The sequence below is a fragment of the Apteryx rowi genome, unplaced genomic scaffold, assembly GCF_003343035.1.
Source record: "Apteryx rowi isolate R43461 unplaced genomic scaffold, aptRow1 scaffold_46, whole genome shotgun sequence".
Lineage (NCBI taxonomy): Eukaryota > Metazoa > Chordata > Aves > Apterygiformes > Apterygidae > Apteryx > Apteryx rowi.
The window spans coordinates 1,605,582-1,627,568 of record NW_020450716.1 but is presented as its reverse complement, the minus strand read 5'-3'; the positions used below and the strand labels follow the sequence as shown (position 1 = coordinate 1,627,568).

General features: G+C 44.1%; 2 protein-coding genes across 4 annotated transcripts in view; one reads left to right on the top strand and one right to left on the bottom strand.

Moving 5' to 3' along the window:
• The window catches only part of SMIM11A (small integral membrane protein 11A), a 12,770-nt gene extending 10,772 nt beyond the window's left edge, over positions 1 to 1,998 (top strand). For all 3 annotated transcript variants that reach the window (XM_026077666.1, XM_026077667.1, XM_026077668.1), the window contains exon 5: positions 1,811 to 1,998. The gene's annotated coding sequence lies outside the window, so the exon portion shown is untranslated. The remainder of the gene's footprint in view (positions 1 to 1,810) is intronic.
• Positions 1,999 to 9,357: 7,359 nt separating this feature from the next.
• FAM243A (family with sequence similarity 243 member A) lies at positions 9,358 to 10,121 on the bottom strand. Its single transcript, XM_026077577.1, is given in 2 exon segments — positions 9,358 to 9,981; positions 9,984 to 10,121. Coding segments are annotated over 2 exon segments (762 nt in total).
• Between the last annotated feature and the right edge of the window lie 11,866 nt (positions 10,122 to 21,987).

Below are 21,987 nucleotides of genomic sequence, written 5' to 3'. Positions count from 1 at the left end.
TTCTTTGTTTGTTAGTACGAGGTCCAGCAGCACACCTCTCCTTGTTGGCTCCTCCACCACCTGTGTCAAGAAGTTGTCACCAATGCTCTGCAGGAACCTCCGGGACTGTTTGTGCCTAGCTGKGYTGTCTYTCCAGCAGATATCAGGGTGGTTGAAGTCCCCCATGAGAACCAGGGCCTGGGATCGTGAGGTTACTTCCAGCTGACTGTAGAAGGCCTCATCGACAGTTACCACCAGAAAAGCTTGGTAACCATGATTCATGATTTCAGAGATCTTAGCATGGTATTCCTTTTCTTCTATTTATCTCCCTGAATTTTTATGCCCAGCTGGTTGCATAGGATGTCCTAATACATTGAAGAGATTGTTAAATTGGGCAAAAAAGTCCATGAAAGTCATGTCAGACAGGATGACATAACAAACAGGACTCCCTGGCCTTAAATACCATAATTAAAATGGAAAAGGATCAGCCATTCCATGCTAGTTAAATACATGACAAGTTGTAGGTAGTTTAGCTGGCAGGGCCAAATCTCATGCCATGGAGCTTCCCAAAATAATACAAATGTTGCAGGTTATGCTGTATAACATACGGTATGTATACTTCAGTGAGAAAAGTGGAAATCTTTCTCCAGAAAAGAGCAAAATGAGCATTGCAAAAGTTCAAAAAGGTTTGGATTTAAATTCCCGGTGTGCCAAATTCCTTCCCACTATCTTCAGAGTAAGCTTAAGCAATCATCACCTCATTGGATCAAGTCTGTTAGCAAAATCAGTGTTTTCTAGCATTAAGATTATATTCCCTGCATTGTTTACCATGTGATTTTTGTATTATTTCATTTCACCTCACTCTGCTCTGCAGAAACATGGGAATTCTGTTCCTGCCTGCCTTTTGTAAGCTCAGTGGGGGTTTAAAGTAATGTTACTCTTTTTTAAACTGGAAATCTTACTTTCCACTTTTGAGTTCATCACCTTACATATGAAGATAGTTTCAGTTTTTAGAAATTTTACTAGTTTTGATTTCAGATCTATTACTGTGTTATTTCATGCAGGAGGGATTTGGAAACTGTGACTAGAAATGGGACCCTGGAAATAACCATGGCAATGGAGTGGTTCATTCCCATAGAAAAAACAACAGAAACGAAGGTGTTTTTCAGTCTCCTGTTTATGTCATATCAAGGACATGTCTCTGGGCTGACCTGTGCCATCTTAAGCTCTTATTTTAAATCCATTTAGCTAGCCATTGGAAAAGCCTGTGTTGACACTTAGTTTATGCTGAATATGTCAGATAGGGGTAAGTTATATGGAGTTTTAGTGCTAAACAAATGAGAGATTGGGCACAAGGACAAGTTGCCCTGCAGGTGAGCAGGCCTGCTACTTTTAACAAGAAAACGGTACTGTGCTGTGTGTGCAGTGGCAGGTCCCAGGGTGTTCTGCCTGGTAGTGTCCTTAGCCCAAAGGATTGCTGTACCAGAGTAAGCGGCTTGTCCTTTTGGGTCTGGCATGTGACATTGGCCTTGTTGAATTAGTGACATTAAAGGATCTCTGATTTCCCAGAAAATACACTAAAAATTCCCTTGGTCATCCAGTATCGCCACCAGAGGCCCTAAATTCTGCCATCTCTAGGACTGTCAGCCGTGTCTATCCTGGGACTGCGAGAAGGGGTGGATTCTCCTACCCTGAAAATCTTCTCTGGTGTCAGCACTGCCGAGCCGTGATTAGCTCCGACTGCAGCGTGCCACGTGGGCAGGCAGATTTAGCCCATGTGCTGCCAGCATAGCATGCCTGCTGTTCTCACTGCTGTTTCCCCACCCTGCAGGTTTCCTGACTCTTGGCAGCTTGCTTGGATTCCTTTCCTGGGAGAACGAAGCCTTCCTGTAGATGAAGGATATGTCAAAGGAATGAAGCCCTCAAGAGTAACATTCACTTAAACTGTATCTCAACTTTTTATACATACAGCAAAATATCTAAGCCTCTATTTATGCAATAAAAATTCCTTTGTAAAAAAAAAAAAAAGTAATGGCCTTGGTTGCTGCTTACTACAAATACTACACTTAGAGCTGCAAGGGAGGCAGTTTTTAAAGATTGGCTGCAGTGAGATGGCTGATTTTAAAGAGGTAAAAACCTCTGAATCCATCATGGGTGTATATAAGGTTTATGGACAGACATAAAGAAATCAGGAGGTCTCTGAGCCACTCCTTTAGAGGAACTACTTCCTACAGGGATGTAAATCTGAGACTCATGGGCCCTTTAGTGAATCTAGGCAAAATCCAAGGCATGAGCTGTTCAGGGCAGGTCTTTCTCAAAGCACTTTCAGCACTTAGGACTTCCTTAGAGTAACGCAAATCACAGTGTCAGTATGAAAGCTTTTGAGGAAGTTTAACACTAGAAACTTTCTTGTGTTGTTTTGCTATGCACAATTTCTGAAAGCTATGTATGGTTCTATTTACTCAGCCTATGAAGTAGAGACATTTTTTTACTAATAGTAAACTAGTCATTTCTGCATGTTCCACCAAATCCTGCAGCATAAGATAGTGAGGTCACTGTAGGCTAATCAACAGAGAAGATTTTTAGCACAGAAATAAAGACTTAGGCATGTGTACCAGTGCCAACCGTTAAAGCCACCTTCATGTTTCCATTGTAAAGCACTTCTCAGATCCTTGTAGCTTCTGGAAGTTAAGGTAAAGCTGAAGTCCCACAGGGGAGAGCGGAGGGGAGGGAAGAGAGGAGGCAGAGGGCCCTGGGAGCAGGCTGGGAGCTGGGTGGGATGCAAGAGGCCCCCARGGCAGCTCGCTCCTGCCCTCTCCTTGCGGCTGCAGGCTCAGGTACCTGGTGCAGTCAGGCAAGTGCACACTCTTGCAGTGTCCATCTCACAAACATTAGCTAACTAAATTTGTGTGCAGCTGATACAGCTAATGTCCAGAGAGCTCTTGGTGTGTCAGAATTGCTTACCATGAACTCCAGTGATTTTTATAATTTCACTGTTCACATGGTCACCTTGGTGAGCATAAAATATAAGTACTGCAGAAACCACATTCCTAGGATAGAGCAACATTCTTGCTGTGGCAGTCTCAGGATTGTCTGGCTAGAAAACTAGTGCCATCATAAAAAAGCAGTTTCCCTCTGCTGTCTCAGCAGTCATCTGTGTATGCAAACATGGAATTGAATGGTAATTTAATTAAATGGCTCTGCTGTGTTCAGTTAGACTCTGCTAACCACCTCCATTAAGCAGCCATTGAGGGAAACACACCAAGAYGCTTACCTAAGCCACATGGCCCAAACCTTAAAAAGACATTGTCAGGCCTGTGTAGCGTCCATTAGTTTCAAAAGCAAGCAACATGTTGGCTCCATGCAGTCCAGCGTTGTCTTTGCATACTAGTCCCAATCTAGATTTTTCAGACTCCCATCCAAGAGTAAAATTTCTAGACCAATAGTAAGAATGTGCTTTTTTTATTTTCTAAACTGAAAGCAGAGGTATTCTCCCCTTCAATAGAGCTGCTCTGTACGCAGAATCAGAGGTACACAGTCTCCTTTTAAAGGAAGTAATTTAGTGTCAATGCAGTTTAGTATCACTTAGCACCCAAAACAATCAAGACCGGCATTAAAATCTGGGGACCCTAATTGCCAAATGTGTGAAAGAAGGGAATTAACACAAGAAGCCTCTTTTTTTTTTGGTGGCTTGAACACGGAGAGAAAATAGCTATGAGGAGGCAGTCTCCTAGTCAGTCTCCTCTCCATCACCCTCTCTTTCCCTCTACAGCCAGATGAGGAAACCYCTTTGTATGTTTATGACTCCAAATTTGGTCCAAGTTGGCTGCTTTTTTCCTTAACTTTAGAGCAGTGCTACAGCATAAACCACCCACAGAGCTTTTACTGGGTGTCGCAGCAGGCTGGTATCCTAGAGCTTTCAAAATAAAGAGATTATATCTGTTCTGAAATCTGCACCAGTTTCTCTTCTCTGATATATCAGGGTACAGGTCTGATCTATGCTATGAAAGGCAATTGGGAAGGAGAACATGCCCATGTTCCCTTTCACTGTGTGGGTTACAGCAGGTTCCCTCAACCCCAAGTGTCCTCTGTGCTGAAGCTGTAGGCTTGAACAAGAAAATATGCTGACACTGGGGGGAGACAGCAGCTCAGGTTTGTTTCAGTTTCTCTTTCAGAAACCAGTTGGGGACCTTGAAGCCTGGTTTCTTACAGAAAGAAGTTTCATGCAATCAGTCCAGGCAAGCTTAAAAGAGGAATAAAGAATTCAGTTCAACTGAGTTTCTGCAAGTGGGAGGAGACAGCAAGAAGAGAGAGCCTTGACATGTGCAGTATGTATGAGTTTGGAGCTTTTTAGACGGCAGGGAATCTACATGGGGTTCTTTTATAGATGTTCTCATCCCAGAAAGCGAGCCAGGTCACACTGTTCTGGTGACTACAGACCTACAACTTCTCTTCTTCTCCCTTCCATAAAATTATTCTCTTTGAAAAAAAAAAAATACTCATGTTGTAAAGATGGGGAACTTAACCTTACACAATACCTCATTCACCCAGGTCTTTCACTATCAGATGTTGTCATTGTCACCAACGCCAAGTGTTGAAGACTGAAAAAATAAAAGGATTATTGGCTTTTAAACATTTAGTGTTTGCATCTTTAGGCTTTCTTCTACTGACATGAAGGCCATATGTTTTTAAAGAAAAGCAGAAATCCTTGCATAGTAATAAAGAAAGTAGCTGTTGAAATTGTAAGGAAAACAGTAAACATTGCCCTGCTTCTGAGAGGACTTAAGTGTCTGCTTAAATAGGGCTCTTCCAGCTGGAAGGAGCTCAGTGGTTGCCGAGTATCTCTAGTCCTTAAAGTGAAGGRAAGTGAAGAAGAGCTCAGCAGGAATGCTTTCTTGTTAACCATTTTACGCTTTAGCCCAAATGAACCTTTACAGAGGCATGAAATACCTTTTAGTCTGAAGGCCGTGAGACTTTCACCTGCAATGCAACAGCACCTTTGGTGCTGGAGGAAGCCAGCACTCACCCAAGCAGTGCCCGGGGCAGGGACAGCTGCAGTCCTGCTCCTGTCTGAGAGCAAGACTTGTTTCAGGGCCTGCTCTGCGAAGCTCCTCATTTCTGCACTCCAGGGCTGTGGCAGAGTCTAGCACACTGCTGAAGCTGTACAATGCTGACTTCAAGATGGGATTGCCAGTTAGGAAAACCTGAGTGCTTCCTGGGGCAGCTGGTATCTCTCATCTGTTGTTGCACACAGGCGCTCTACCAGCTGTGCCACAACCCCATGCTGCTCTAGGGCATTTTGCTGCAAGTCAGGCAGCTAAATATTGTTTAGGGCTCAGGTCATCAGCTCTAACAGCCTCAGATACAGACAACTATTTCTAGCATTTCTTTCCTCATTTCTCTTCTTGGGGATCAGCTATTTCAGCTGTTTTTTCTTGCTTTTCTCAGTAAAGACACTGCAAATGCTCTGTCTGGGGCAGAGCCCTTCACAGCCCTCCCTGATCCCAACTCTCCTACTCAGCAGGGACAACTGGCTGTTTTTTCCGCCAACCTAGCAGCTCTCAACACACTCTGACCAAAGAGAAACATTTGGACAAACCCTCCTATCCCCCACTTCCAGCTCTGTCATGGGAGAAGTCAGTAGACTGAGCCAACATACACCTCTTGTGTCAACCTTCCCCAGGCCCAATTGTCCCACAGTCCACATCTGGCATCAAAGTAATGGCATCAAAGGGTGTACCTCACCAGAGTGCCATGAATTGAAAGGACTGTTGCTCCACAGACTCTGATCAGTCAGTTTTACAGAACAAAGAATGTATACAGCTGCTCTGTATCAATTACTAGAAGCATACTATGGGTGACTATCCTTTTTTTATTAGCTTTTTTTTTTTTACTTTCTTCTTCATATTGGTTGTTTTTGCTCTCTAATGCCTCATCTTCTATTGGTGTGACACTTTTCCAGTCCTATTTTTTTTTTTTGATATGCTATGAGTCATGTTCCTCTGGCCTAAATTCAGACTAAGTTCCTGGCTTAATGTTTCTCATTGGTTTGAGAAAGTTTAGAGCTAACCAACAAGAAAAGTTAGACACTGAGAGTTAGGTGGAGTTTCAGTCACACAAATGAGCCTGGCCCTTATGTGTATTTGTTTTCTAGAACAGTTTTCTTCTGCATTTCTTATGTAGAATATTGTCCCGTTATCCCTCCTTCTTTCCTCTGTGCCTTTCTCCCCATACCTCCTTCACGTGATCACTGCAGCACAAAATTTCAAGGAACAAGTTCATGGAGACATAGGCTGGGCTTTGAAAGCTGTTGGTTGTCCTTCCATTACCTGGTCATCCTTCTCTGTTCTTGTGCACAACACGGAGTGGGCCCTGCTCTGCCTACTCAGTCACTGGAGCTCACTCCTTGTGTCTCACCATCTTATATCCCCAACTCAGGCTTCTCTAGGCTCTTGGCCCAAGTGCATTTGCCCTGTCTTCACCCTGGGTTGCAGCACAATGTTAAAACAGAGAACCTGAAAATAGGGAAGGAACTGCATTGAACCAATCATTACAGCCCTGCTTCATGAACTGGAGGAAAATGAATGTCTTCTTTCATGAAGACAAGGCTTGGAAATGGTTTTAGAAGTAATTAGTCAATGATATGTCATGTAAATTCAGGTGATTTGCATTCCAGCTAGCTTAGAGCAGAGGAACATCTGTTAAAGCTTGTTTCATCAACATACACATTTGCATCTGCCTCTCCTCTTTATGCAAAGCTATTTTGATTATTTTATTCTAGTGATGCATCTCAGTCACACAGAGAGCTGGGAGCAGGAACAAAGATTACTTGCTTTGACATCCTGCCATGGTCAGGTATAGTGGACCTCACTACAAGAGCTGTTGCTAGCAAACCTAATAAAATAATAGCTATTTAACATCCTACCAAGAAGATATTAGACTCATGCATGCTATTTCAGATGCTCTTGAATTAGGCACATGTGATCTGGTAACATCCTCCTATTAGAATGTTTAGTCACATGTTAAAGGAATTGCTTGTCATCCTAAATTACCAGTTGAGTCAGAACTGTATGAGCCACAATATTTTTCTTCAGTACAAAGGATTGCAAAGTTTTGTAGAAAACATGATTTGTAATTACCCTTATGCAGCAGCAAAGGGGGATGGAGGAAGGAAGTAGGGGACTCATCTTGGAGGAGTTTGTAAAAAATACTGAAGTTCGTTTTATTTCAGACTYGCTTCTTTTTCTGCCCACAGGTTTCCATATACATAGGACTGGGTAGAAAAGGTTCACCAGCCCTCAACCTTCAAGCAGAAGGCTGGAAAGAGTCAAGGTGCTTAGAGAGACCTTCYCAAACCAAGAGTCCTTTGCAGGAAAAGGATGTTTTCCCCTTGCTCTCTGGGAGATATGGCACCAAACACCTCCTCTTTCCTCATTCTTCTTTCCATGAAGACTTCACCCTCATTCTAGCAAAGAATACAAAATAGGAAAGACTGTTAAAYTCCTGTGCGATAAACTACTTCCTTATGATTTCTTATTGCTAAAAATGATTGGAAAGCAGGTGATTCTGTATATAGTACCACTGACTTCACTGAGAATTACTGATGGCGTAAGGCACACCCTAGCAATGAATGAAAGTGTTGCAATTTGGCGCTAAACTCACAATTGTGCAAGCAAGTGGTAGAAGAGACTGGTAAGGCTGAGCTGTGATGAGGAAGCAGTCTGAGACTCTGTTCAGTTCGGGTTCTGGCCTCACTCTTCTTTATGTAAATCCAGACTGGAGCAATGACGCCACTAGCTTTGTGCTGGTGTGACTAGGGTTGCAATTAGTTCACTGCTGGTTCTCTATAGCTTTATGCCAACAGTATAGTGCAGTGTCATTGGGTGAAGACAGACAGACTCATTGTGAAAGTGGGCTGTGAATCATTTGTTTCTTCAGAAAACCAAGCTACTGTGCAATTATCGTCTACCCTTGTGATAAAGAGGCACTGGACCTATTTCTCTTCTCAGGATGGTTTCACACCACTTCATTGACATTTAGTGAAGCAATTGCTGCTTCAAAACAGTGTGAAATTGTATTCAGGGCCATGACACCAGGACAATAAAAGCATTCCTGCCCCTCTCCAACCCCTCTCCCTTTTTTCCCCCCACTCTTTCTGCCCTGCAATTGAAGCACTTAATTTTCCGTTCCCTGCTGCTTCTGTCTTTGTAAAAAATGAGCAGACATTTTTGGCTGATGCATACAAAGCTGAGAAGAGATGGTTATTTGTCTCTGTATATTCACGTCTCAGCTCTAGAGAATTACATGCACCAATTCTTCTGAAGGTAAAGGAGACTCCCTTATTAGATACATCTTTGCCACACCAAATCACAGTGCTCTTTTAGATGGTTTCCACGCATACTAGAAAAACAGCACAGGCTTTTCTCAGTGTATTGAGATGTTTTAGTAAGCCTGTGAATCATCTCATAACTTATTTCTTTTATATTTTTATGGTTTTGATTCTCTGTAATAGAAGTACACAATAAACACATACAAAGTATTGAGCCACATAGAGAAAAACTTTATAAAAACAACAGAATGTACAATGAACTTGAAAAGTAATTCATTTAAAACTGATGTTAAGAAATACTGCTTTGCATCACTCATAAATAATCTTTTGAACTCAGTTCCATGAGAAATCATTACATCTCAGTGCCCAGTAGGACCCAAACAAGAGTGCATCAATGTCATGGATAAAGAAAATCTCCAGCGATCGATGCCATATTTTGTCCTAAGAGACTGAACTCTTCATGCTTTAGAGCCTGAACCAACTACTGATTGATAGCCCTTAGAAAGGAACTTTCTTTTTAACATAATTTCTTCTACCTTTCATTGTAACATTTATTGCTGACCATTGTTAGAAGCAAGGTACTAGGCAAAATGGACTATTGAGCTGTTATCAGATGTTAATACCTATCTTATCGGGAAATTCCATCCATTCGGATCAAAGACAGGACTGACCTGCAGAATTCAGTTTGCAGTCCAATTTTCCTCAAAATTCAGGGTATTTTTGTCTGTGGCTAGGTCTCATGATTTCCACAATAGGGGAATTTATCCAGAAGTCAGACTAACTCAATCCTGGGCATGTTCTGAACCCATTGTTGTAATAAAGCAAATTAACTGTCCCTTCCCAGTGCAAGTGTAACACATACCAACCTAGTCCTGCAATGCATCTAAAACTTAACATTCATATTTAAAATGTCCTCTTTTATTAGAACTATTGATGGGTGTGTTTTAGGTTCGCATCCTTTGAAGGAAAGGGCTTGGCAAGGCTGGAACAGGCTGAGTGATTAAAAATCAGTCAAGGCACCTTTGAGGATTGTCTGCAGGAAGACCCATTTAAGAAAATGTGTCCAGGCAGTAGTTCTCCCATCTCTTCACTTTGTTAATCGCTACCTTCCATTTGCTTGGAGTCATCTTCTCTATTCCTTTCATAATTAAGTCACTGAAGAGGATACACCTATAGGAATAGGTCCTCTCAATAGACCTCAGGGCAAAGCCCTGCCTGTTGTTTATAATAAACCATTTCAAAGAAGACCAGGCAACATCCATAGGATAGAGATAGCTGTAGGATGAAGTCAGAGCAAGAAGCTCATGGCCATTGGCTCTAGCAATTTCAGGGCAACACTTAATGCTGGACATGTAGATGACTGGTGGGACTGGAGGCTGAGTTCCCGTCTCCTGATACTTGAATTCTTTTGTCCCCACACGCATTGGCTTCCTTTTGTCCCTTGTCACAATTACACATTTCCCATAGGACAGAGTCAGAGAATCACGTAACTCCTGAAAGATGGCCTCCTGCCAACTGATGGACAGTTTATCTCTTAACAGCAGTCTGTACCTCCAAGGCACCCACCCTTGGCTGCTGCCAGCATGAGCAAGTGTCCATATTGGCCAGCTCAGGCTATCTTCCTCAGCTGTTTTATCTCCTGTTACAAGGCTTTCTGGAATATCTGTTTCTCCTAAAAAAAAACGGTGTTGAAGCTCTTAAGCTGCAGCGTCCGCAGAGCTCTTAAATATTGCAGGCACAGCGTCTGTGAAGCAGCATCAAAGTAGCCTCTGTGGATGACCTGCCTGAGAAGCGGATTTGCAAAGCGCTGCATGTTGGTGTCCCGAGAAGGCCATGAGGTTCTGAGGAGAAGGATACGGAAATCGATGAGCTCATAACAAGCCCTGCTACCCGCCAGCCGTGTCACAACCAATGAGCGCCATGGGTTCCAGATGGCTGATCAAAACGCGGGTGTCTCGGAAAACAATAGCCCCATCAGGCTGAGTAGACTGTAATTTTGCAGCTCAGGGCTTCTCACATCAGGATGTGGCTCATCTTAAATATCATGATTCCCCTCTTGGAGTGCTGGGTGAGCTTCTCAGGCCCTGCACATGCATGTGGGCAAGCCACGTGCCTCTGAAAGGGGTCCAGAGGGATTGGGAGGCGGAGCAAGGAGCTGCTCAGGATCAGCACAGAGAGCACACCACTGCCCAAGCCAGGCTATAAGAAATAWCCATGGCTGGGGAATTTGAAGTGTCACTCTCCTTGGGCTTGTGGCGCCTGCTGAAGGAAGTGTCTCTGTCCTCTTGGGGTCCACAGCCCGGCTGTACCCAGCTGCATCTACTGCAAGGACATGTCTGTAGCTGTTTTTTCTCCCCCCCCCCCCCCCGAAGAAATAAGCAGAACTCTTTTTTCGCTTCTGAAGCATGTTTAAAAATGTCAGCCCCTCTATAACACCCTGCTGGGTAAGACCTAGGAGTGGGGGAGGCTTAAGGTGGAAATGGAGCCTGGTGTGCCAAGCATTACATTTATGGTTGTGCTCTTGCTTGTGCTTAGTGCACACTGAATCCTGCTCTTTTCCATGGGATAGTTTTAAGACCAGAGGAAGAAACTGTCCCCTCTCCTCCCTGGCTAGCCTATGGCCTTGTGGAAGATGTGCACTTGAAACCCTTCAGGTGAAGGGTGGACCTGAACCCAGGTTTTCTGGTTATGGGGGAAGAAGGCAGACTGCTAGACCTCCGCAAGAGCCTCTGTGCAATGCAGGCCTAATCCTGCCAGTGTGTGAGGTGCTGTCAGGCCATGCGTGCTGTGCTCTGAGGTATGCCTGGTGCCTGGTGTTCGATGGAGCAGCTGCTGTGCGAGGTGCACCGTGTTCAGCCTCCAGAGGATGGGCCRAGGTGCAGCTCCAGGCCTCTGGAGTGGAGAAAAATAAGTGACACCTCAGACATCACTTCAGGGTGAGCGTGAGGTATTTTTAGAAGTAATTTGTTACTTAGAGTCCCTCTAGAGTCCCACTTTGTGCACTGTCTTCTTTTTGTGCTGGCCCCGCAGATGAATCCTTGAGGGACCAGCATCAAGTCTGACACCAATACCCTCACTCTCCCCCAAGAGTGAGCAATGTCTTTGGAGAACAGGATGAGATCGTGGGGTAGAGAGAAAAGTGCCCCTGTGGTATTATCTGAACTCATGGGCCAAAACCAGAGTCAGAGCTGAAGGCTAAACAAGCATCGCCCTGCTGCCAAGGCAAAACCAAGCAGGAGACCATAGGAGCATATGGCAAAGTAGGGGCTGCAGCTGGGGTGGGAGACGGTGTGCAAATAGCTGGGGGGGGAGAAGTGTGTGTGTGTGTGTGTGTGTGTGTGTGTATGCATGCATGCATGCATGTGTGCATATGCACAGCGGGCAGCAGGTGTTAGGCTGGGGAAGGGCATGGAGCAGCAGAAGGTGAAGACTATTTTGACCTGTCTGGTTTCTTACCTGTCCCTCCTCCTCCCTTCAGATGCACATACAGAATTTTACCATGGGAACAAACTTGTCAGTACCAGGGCTATTAAATTGCTCACACTCAGCTATAGCTACGAGGCTGGGAGTAAATGCTGGCAGCATTACCAGACTGCCAGGTGGAGCTGAACAACACAAACACGTCAGTCTCTGATGATGGACCACATGTCCTTGTCTACCTCAGAAATGAAGATACCCCATGGTCCATGTCATCCCCTCTTGAACATTTCTCCTCTTACTGCCTTCCCTGAAAAGCCGTCGGAAACTCTGTGAAGTCAAAATATGTCTGAACAGGAACATGGTCTACAGGGCCTAACACAGCTGTCTGGTTGCTCTCCTTGCTGAGGCAGGTAAGATCTTACACATCATGTTAGCGCTGTAACATGGAGAACAGAAGCCTGGAAATTTGATAGGAGAAGGGTATACCCTAGAAAGAAGCCTGCATGGTTTAGCTGTTAGCCACTTACAGTATGATGCCAAATTCAGACTTTGTACATACAGAAAAAAATTTGAATCTGCAGTACCTATTCATATGAAAACACACCACAAAATAATATTGATCCTTTTTATTATTAGCTTTTCTTACTTATATATCTTTCTCTTTTAGTGTTAGGTCCTTGTCCTTAACAAATACACACATGGGCATAAGCTGACAGGAGTAGTCTTAGAGGGAGTTACTGGGTGCTTCTTAGTTTTGAAAAGTACACACACTTAGAAGTCTATATACAGATTTAGGGACCTCCCAACAACAACCCATCTGTGACATCCATTGGAACTGTAGATCATAAACCATGTTACCTAAATTGAAGGTGCCCTTTCTTCTGACCTCTCCAGAGAGGATTTACCAAATTGCAAATTAATTGGAGCATGCCATCCTTGAGATCATGCAAACAGCGCATGTCCCTTTTTTTAACTCTTGCTTTTTAGTTGCCTTCTGATTTTGAATAGATACCAGTAGGAAATAGGGCAGGGGAGCAAGCGTGATCATATCTGGGCAGGGTCCCCAGGGACAAGGGTGAGGTAAGGGGTTCACATCTTGCCTACTTGCCAGCCATCCCAGGCTCAAAGTGGCTCTCCCACATTGTCTGCCTTGTCCCTTGGAGACCTGCGCCYGCTGCGCTCACTGGCTGGCAAGAAGTAGTGATTTGCTGCTACCAGTGCATGGCAGCAGCTCTCCCATGTGGGCACCCGCTGCATGGCAGCAGTGGGGGCTTTTTGCTGCAGGGCAGAGATCTGGCAGCCTTTCTGCTCTGCTGCTCTGTTTTCCCAGCTGGCTTCATATAGCTCCTGCCTGTCCCCGCTTGCAGCCAGGGCAGCATGGGCGTGCGACCGGCAGGAGCTGCAGTCCTTCTGCACCACAGGGCTGGGGCCCTACCAGTGCGTGGCAGGTAGGCTGAGGTGGAGCCACGTGCCATTCCTGCCCTTGATGGGGGAGATCCTAGCACATTGTCGCAACGCTGCTGCTGGCCACCATGGCAGCACCACCGGGTTCAGCTGATGGAGTATCCACTGCCTTCTGCCATGAAGCCTCATGTGGGCCCAGTGGTGACCTTCCCCTCGGGGCCTTGTTAATGCAGCAGGCCACACTGTGTTTTACTGTACTTTAAACTTCCCTGACCCAGCAACAAGTGGTCAAAGAGGCATTTGGTGCAAAACGGGTGGAGGGTGTGTGTGTGGTGGTGGGGGGTTGGCAGAGGTCCAAAATGCCTTGGATTACAATCAGGTGGCTTTTTACCTCTTCAGGCAGGTCTCAAGAGGGAGAAGGATGTCCAGTCTCTGCATTATCCTCTCTGCCGTGACCGTAGAGCTTATATCTTTTACCTGCTCAAGCGGGTGGGATGGCCCCATGTTTATTTAAGACTCTGACTGACTGAGAAGTTGTGTGCACTTCTCCTTTTGCAGGCACAGAGCTCAGACTACTCTCAGTGCATACTTTTTTCTTACAATGTACCTCCTCTACAGGTACTGCAGTCTGGCAGGACTGTGTATGTGTGGCTATGTCTGTGTTAGTAACCAGTGTGGTCCGATAGGAGTGGATCTGTAGAGTGAAGGAGTGGGTGCTGGGACCTGTCATCCGTATTACATACATTTCAGGGGGCTTTACTTTGCACTAGCTCTAATCTGAGCCAGTGCACTGAATGCCCTCTAGCAGCTAGAGTGCATCTGATGTCCTCCTGGAGCACACCTTCCAGTTCAGTTTCATCCAGAAGAAATCCAATTTGTGCGTTCTGAGACTGCTCCACGACGCAAATCAGAGCACAGTGGTAACAACTAGCAGATTCATTTCAAAAGCACAGTCCTGACCTGAGCTAGACCTGGCATGTAGGTACAACTGAGGATGCTAAAGAAAATTAGGTTTAATGTTCCTCAGTTTGGACTCTCTGAAGTGAACAGTCCTGAAACTGTTGCTCTAACTGTCCAGCCCTATGTATTTTTGCAGCCTGAAGTCAAATGCTACGTGACATAGATAGCCTGCTGCTGTAGGCATAGAGCTTATTTTCACTTTCATGTGCCAATGAAGAGACTTAACAAGATGGATGAAGGAGGTACAAACTAGCCTTTCTGCTTACGAGGCTTTAATTGTGGGCAAGGTCTGTGTCACCATATTTCGGTGCTGTTGCAGAAGGACACTATGATGTTCTCAGCGTGTCAGGTGGCATCACCATGCCTGTGTCTCCAGCTGGCCCTGCATCCTGCAGCCCCCATGAACTGGGTTGAGCCTAGCTGGTTAAGAAAGTATTAATGGTAATACTAGCAGCTGATTTGTAATGAAACATCAGAGATGAACTGTTTTCTCACCCTTTTCATAACTATTTGAGAACTGATTTCTCCTTTGATCAGCTCATATACCTGACAAACTCATCTGTTACCTATCTTTAAAAAAATTGTTCACAGTCCCAGCACCTTAATATCACTTTAAAATACTTGGGTAGCAGATACAAGGCAGTGGATTAGACAAACAGAAATGTGCATTTTATTTCCAGTACTACCTTTGACCAGCTCTGTTACTTGGGTACACTTTTTTGCCTCTCCTTTTGCCTCCAACCCCTTGTCTACATAGCCAGTGAGCACTTTGGGGCAGGGACATTTCCCCTTTTCTTTTTTTAGACTTCCGACATTCCCCCAAATGATGACACAGTGTAGTATATGGGCATAGCACTGGCCTCACAAGTCCATTTAGGATTCAGGAAAAGACTCTTCTGATAGCCACCTTATTCCTGAGCCATTTGTACTGCAGCATCCTGATCTCACCCCCACTGCCCTACCAGCGAGACCCTGCCTGAGTCCTGCCTGTGGAGCAAGGTCTGGCAATGCAGCAGTCCTGTGAAGTTTGGRATTTGGGCTTCAAGGCCGGGACCACCTGCCTTCCTCCGCCACCCCCCATTGTGTGTAACCATCACACCCCACCTCTGGGCACAGGGCACTGGCTGGGGGCAACTGGCCCCCGCACCACATGCCTGTGGATATGGGCAGCATGGGCACAGCAGCATGTGGAACAGTTCAGTACGATGCCCAAACTGTCACCATCTTTTACAGGATCCACATTTTGCAGGTGGGCTGGCACCCGTCATCTCAATCCCTGCCTAGTAAAGTGGGGGCCAAGCACTGGCAACCCCCCTGCCTAAAGCACCTTTTTTGTGTTGTACCAAATTCCAGTGTACCACTCAGTTAAATGACAAATTTACCAATTACTCATGAACCTATTAATGAAGCAATTAGGATACCAATATTCGGTTACATACCAATTACTCATTTCAATAGTAATTATATTATTAGGATACCAATCATCATTCCTCTATATGCAAGATAAAAATCATCACAAACCCTTTATTTTAAAATACACAATAAAAACACAGTGAAATATGAAACAATGAAATACATATAAACAGTAGGTATGATATTAGGCAAACAGTAGAGGTTTCTGCTGTTGTTTTGTATTAAGTGTAGAAGCTAAAATTAAGTAAGTTGCTAATTTTGAAATTAAACTTTTAAATTTTATCTAAACAAAATGTTTTGTAAGTTTAATTTTTTTCCCCAAAGCCAACACTTCAGAGTACTATTCTACAAGGAATTTGTTTTTTTTTTTTTCAGTTTTACATGAAATGAGAAAAATTAGGATTCTTTGTTCTAACAAATCCTATACCAAGTTTAAATAATTCATCTTCCCTCCTAGCTGTCTGGTGAAGTCCTGAACACTACCTAAACTCACAGGCCAAAGTAGCAATTCTGGTACAGAAGGAAATTTCCAAAAGTATATAATCTTAGCTCTTGATCCATGATGGAACCAATAAAAGAAGCACTTGCTGAAATCAAAGATGGCCTAAGGGTGGAAACACTGACAAAAGTGGAAATTTCAGAAAATACACTAAAACAAGACTTAAAATAACAGCTCAGAACATCTTAAAATTGGGTTAGTAGAACTGCTGGAGGTTTCCCAGAAAGATCTGTGAGACACTTTGCAAAAACTGATGAAACTTGATTTCCAACATTAGGGATTCTCTGCTGTCTAACAAAGGTTGAGCCTAATAGCTTCCCCCTTGAGAGCACCACAAATATGACTTCTTTTCTACCTGACCATCTATTGCCTGAAATCTGTGGGAAGGGGACATCTTTGGGAGTTGCAGTTCTTTATCAGATGTAGTTGGAATTGTCCAACAGATGTATGTGCATACATAGGCATCTCCTTGAGGTAGGGGGAAAAAAGTTCCCCTGAGAGGGAAACAGAAGTGTTTCAAACTGCGCTGATATTTGATCCTATAGTTGAAGAATCAAGGTATCTGAGGAGCTCAGCAGGACTGGACATTGCTGATAGCACTTGTAAACTCTCAAGGACCACAGGAGAGGAGGGAACACACTGCCCCAGCTCAGCAATACCTACAGGAGAACATTCCAAATCTTTTGTTCCAGTTTAACACCAAAACCCAAATAAACAGTTGGGAAGATTAACGGAGGGGAGTGGAGAGGGGGGAATCCCAGCAGCTGAAGTGGATGGCCTGTTTTAAGAGTGCTGCAGAAGCTCGTTTGCTCTCAGCACAGAGAGCAAAATGATGCTCAGATCACACTTCAAGGTCCTCATCCTGCATCCATCCAGATGGAAGAAATCTCTCAGGGCACCTGCTCCCACCCCACTCATGGGGGTTTCCTCTGCAGGCACCCGAGCGGCACGATCATGCTGGTGATCTCMCTCTGTAATGGGACTGGGATAAGCTGATGGGTGTGCCTAGGTCYGGGAACAGGAAAGACGTGTTGGGTCCATTACCTGAGCAACTGAGGTCTGATTCAAGCTCTTGGTGTAGAGCCCCCACTGCATAGACAGCACAGACAGGGAGGGGGTCACCTCACCCTCACCCCTCCAGACTGCCTGCAAGAGCCGATTACCAAGAAAGGTATGAATGGGAATGTGCTTTCCCCATGGGAACACCAAACGGCACACCAATAAAGACTTCTGTGATGAATTAACAGTGTATTAGTTTTTAGAAGCTCAGTTTGGAAGGAGACAAATAACGCTTCTCGTGACTTTGGAGTTCACCATCTACCCTGGGGCCTTCCTCACATCAGCCCATCAGTAAAAGGAGCAGCCACTCCTGCAGGAGTTGAAATTTCACTGCCCAGAACCTCGTGGGAATGATGGATGGCTGAAGCCTGTATCTAATGTTCACAATGGAAGAAGATTTGACTCTACTTCCTGACACTGCTGCATGACTGGAAAAATAGATAAACTTAGTCTGCAAAGCAGGAGAAATTGTCACTATTGCAAAAAGTCACGATAATTCTCTTTTAAATGCTGGCACTGGGCAGAAATTGATCTCTCTTCAAAATGGACTGGGATACTTGCCTTCTTTTGGGAAACACCCACACCAAGAAGAAGGGATGGATTTGGAACTGCACATGTTTTTCATACCTCCAAAACACCTCTCAGTTTTAGATCTGAATAGCTGAGCTGCAGTAATTGGAGTGTGGCTACTGAGTGCAGTCACTTGCATAAATAGTGAGCATAAATAGCAGATTCTGGCTCAAATCTGGCAGTTATTAGACCAGACATGATAATGAAGCCAAAGACAATGGGTTCCAAAACTAACTGAACTGCCTAATAACTCTCTGCTTGAGACAGTCCCTGGGGAGTATGCACCTGTCCAAAAAAGGAGATGTCTGTGTTGGAAAGCTGAATCTTTGGAATTTGAGCAAGAAATATGGAAAGCTAAGATAACACTGTGGATTTCATCTTGGCTATCCGCTGAAAGTATCAGCCTTGGAACCTGAATTACAAAATCAGTCTTTGGAAATTCCCTTTGAGGATATGGTCCACATGAGGTAAATCATTTGCAGGCAATTGGCTTGCACTAAACAGTGGCAAAATCCCATAATAATAACTCTATATCATGGCAGCAAGGGATATATTAAAAAAAAAACAACAACGAAACAAGTCACAAGATCAAAACATGAAGCAACAGATTTAGAAAAAGCCAATTTAAGAAAAGTTAGAGAGGAAAAAGGTGGTGGGGGCAATGTTTTTTAGGGCACAAAACTGGTGAGAATTTTTCTCCCATCAGTAACAAAAAACAGCAGACAAAAAAAGAGGTTGAGTTGAACCAGCAACATCCACCCAGAGGCATACTATTTTACAGGGTTTTATAGAATTTTTTCTTCCACAATTAAATACCTTCAAATTCTTACAGTATTTACACCAGTAGTTTTCAGTAATTTTGATTTGCAGACTCCAGAAATTTTTCCAGTGAATATGTGGACCCAGTATAGCAAGTCTAAACCTTCTGACAATAGGTTTGGCCCACTGTGGCTACCTGTCCCAAACCCYTGTGCCCCCAGGCTCTGCAGGACATGGGTTGAACACCACTGAGCTGCTTGGTGGGCAAGCCGCTCCTTCTTATGTTTGCTGAGCTTCGTGGCTTGTGTCATGGCAGATGGCACCCTCAAGCTACCATGGAACCCCTGTGCTTATTTTCTACCACCCAAGGAAGCAGGAAATGCTGAGGGCTTGTGGGATTTTATGTTGATGGGGTTAGCATTAAACACTGAAGGAATTTGTCAGGGATTATTGGTGCAACGGTGGCGCAGCCCTGAGGACATCACTCGTGGCTTGTCAGCTCCAGTAGTCATCAGGCGAACCCTGGGAGGGACCCTGGAGAGATATCAAGATGTCCTGGGTCTCCTTGTTGTCCTGGGCTTTGGTGAAAGTCTGATGTGTAGGAAGAGACTTGCTGAGAAATGAGTGACCACAGTCAAAAAACTTGCTCCAGACCAAGCCTGCCAAGCGAGCAAACAAGTTCAAGTCTCACATGTGCCTGCAGACCCTTGAAATAATCTCTCTTCCAGAAGGACAGGACATGGGGTTCAGCTTGCCTCCACCTCTGGGTGCTCCAGCAGGATGGGGAGGGCAGAGATGCCATGAAGGCTGTTGCAGAGCGCACACCAGAGAACTTGCTGGCAACACCAAACCTCCAAATAAATAAATAAATAATAACAGCAAATGGGCACACCAACAGCAACCCAACTGGAAACATACTAGCCCTGCTGAAGCAGCAGCATGAAGAGGAAGGCCTTCCATTCTCCCGAGAGGCAAGTTATAAAAACACATTATAAAAACAGCCATGAAGAACTAGGCTAGTAAGGACTTGATTTCCAGCCTCTTCTCCAAAAGCCTGGGGCTGAAATAACAAAGGTTTCTCTTCAGGTACCTTCACAGCTGTGTGTGGGAAGCTTACACAAGACCAGTCTGCATCTGTCCTGGCACAGCTCCTAGTTTCTTGCTTTCGTGAAGGAAAAATATCCCTGCTTTAGTTCCTTATGCACAATAAAATAGTAAAAATCCCTATTTTCATACATTCCTCAGAGCTGCATCTGTGCTTGCTGTCTCAGACACAATGTTGTTATTGTTGTCTTGCTTTTGCAGCTCMATTAGGGCAGTGTTGTTGATAATAACAAATGTGTCTTTGCTGTCCTCTCCTGGAAGCTCCACTTTGGCTCTGGGCAGGTTAAGCTTCCCAGAGTAGAGATAGTCAATGTAGTTTTCAGGCTTACTGGAAACAATGTTGCTGAGCATCATGACAAACAGAAGAAAGCCAAAAAACCCGACGATGATGAGGATATAAAAAGAAGCCATTATCTCCTCTTGCAACTCCAAGGCTGGGTTGCTGAAATTATTGAACCGAAGGGTCTTCTTTTCTTCCACTAACGTCCGGAGTAAATTCTGCATGACTGAACTGTCATTTGTGTGGTTGTTGAAACCCATTTTCTGTTTCCACTCTGGCTGCAAAAGCTAAACAAAACAAAACAATAAACCAACTTAGCTGGTTAATGCATTCCTGTCCTTTTATGTCTTCTAGTTCAAGTCTTTCACACTGCATCTCTTCTGTTGTGCACCTTATTACGTTCAGCTGTCTCCTGGCTCCCCTTCTTCCATGCACAGAGCCACCATGAAAGGCAGTGGAGAGTTTACTCAAGATCAACAGAATCAAACACTGTTGCTCACTGTGTTAAAGACATGCATGCACATGTGCAGGCGCACATCACTCCCCATTAAGCTGACTTTGTGTTGATAGTGACCTAGCATCAAAATCAGGACAAAGGAATAGCATTGTCAAATCCCACGACTATCGTGATGTAAACATGATGATGTGCTTAGGTACCACCGTAATTCAAATAATAGTACCACTCAAGCAAGAGGAGAGCAGTACTGTATTATTGCTCTGGATCCTGAGCAAAAGGGCAATTCGCAATAAATCACCTACAGTAAAACTTGCTGAACTGACAAAAAAATGGAAACAGTGGGAAGGAAATAAATGAATCCAAACTAGTTCAAGTTTGTTATCTCTTTGAGAAGGAAACTTGAGAAAGAAATTATATTTTCTGTCAAACTACATTTGTTGAGGTTGTCTTCTTTTTCCTTATGAGCTTTTTTCAAAGTCATTTTTAGCGCAAGAAAAAATTAAACCATTGCCTCTAAAAAAAMCATTAAGTCATTCCTTTTTGAAAAATTTCAAGATGAAAAGTTTTGACTCCATCTCCCATACCCACATCCGAATAATAAGCTGTTTCTTTTGGCAGCAACAATTTGACAAATTTAATACAAATCTATATTATTTTTGGTTATCTGAAATACCCTTCTTTAGGAAGTATGGTATAATCTTAGAAAAGCTTTGTGCAAATCTCTCCATAAGGTCTGTCCAGCTGTAAACAGAAGCCAAGAGTTTTATCTCAAATATGTCACTTCCATTAATTTAAAGTCATTTACTTTCCTCGTCGCTGTTTTTGTTGTTTTTCATCCAGTGCTGGTAAACTTGTGTTGCTTCAAAAAGTCTATACAAACTGAAGATACAACCCCACATATTTCAGAACAAGCTCTGTTGATTTACAGTATCTGAGTCTTTGACCACTTCCTTAAATCTCACACAAGAAACCACTTAAAGAGCTAGCTATATCAGAATTAAAAAAAAGAGAATTTTCTGATGGGAACTAGAGAAAGCTCCTGAGGGCAGCTCACTCCTCCAGTCACCAAGAGACATCTGGCAGCATTAAAATGAGCATTACCCTTGGAAAAGCTCGTGGTCAGAACCCAACATCAGAGCAAYGGGCATCCCCAGTTGGTGGCCTCCTTTTCTTTTTCATCCTGCTTGCTCTCTCCAGAGCAGGCACTGGCAGCAAGGGGTGTTTTATCTCCTCTCCACGTGTCCCATGCTGTGGTGATCACTACTGCTGACTCAGGGAAGCCAGGCATTTCCTCTCTGGGCCAGCTGTGCTGGGCCTGTCACCTGAACGTGCAAGCGCTGATCGGTTGTCTGAAATTGCCTGAGCATCCTGGATGATTAAGATTAGCTATTCCTGGTTAGGTTTCCTCCTCCTTGCAATTATTATCTTTTAATGCACGTGTTTACTTCGTCGGCTGGGGTGTGACTGGTCTGTTTGGAATCTATTAATAGCCAAATAACCCCAGCTGGCGGTTACATGAGTTGAATATACAGCTTACATGACATCCATGCGCAGAGGCACGAGGAGATTTACAACCGCAGCACAGGAACTGGAAACACATCTGGGAAATAACACAAACTGCAACAATAGTGGGCATTTTGGACCACCTAACTGGGGTAGGATTTAGTCTTTAGCTAACCAGGATTTTTGCGTCTATACAGAAAAATAAAAAGGCAAGATCCCTGCCATATTCCAAACCAGATGCAATTAAACTG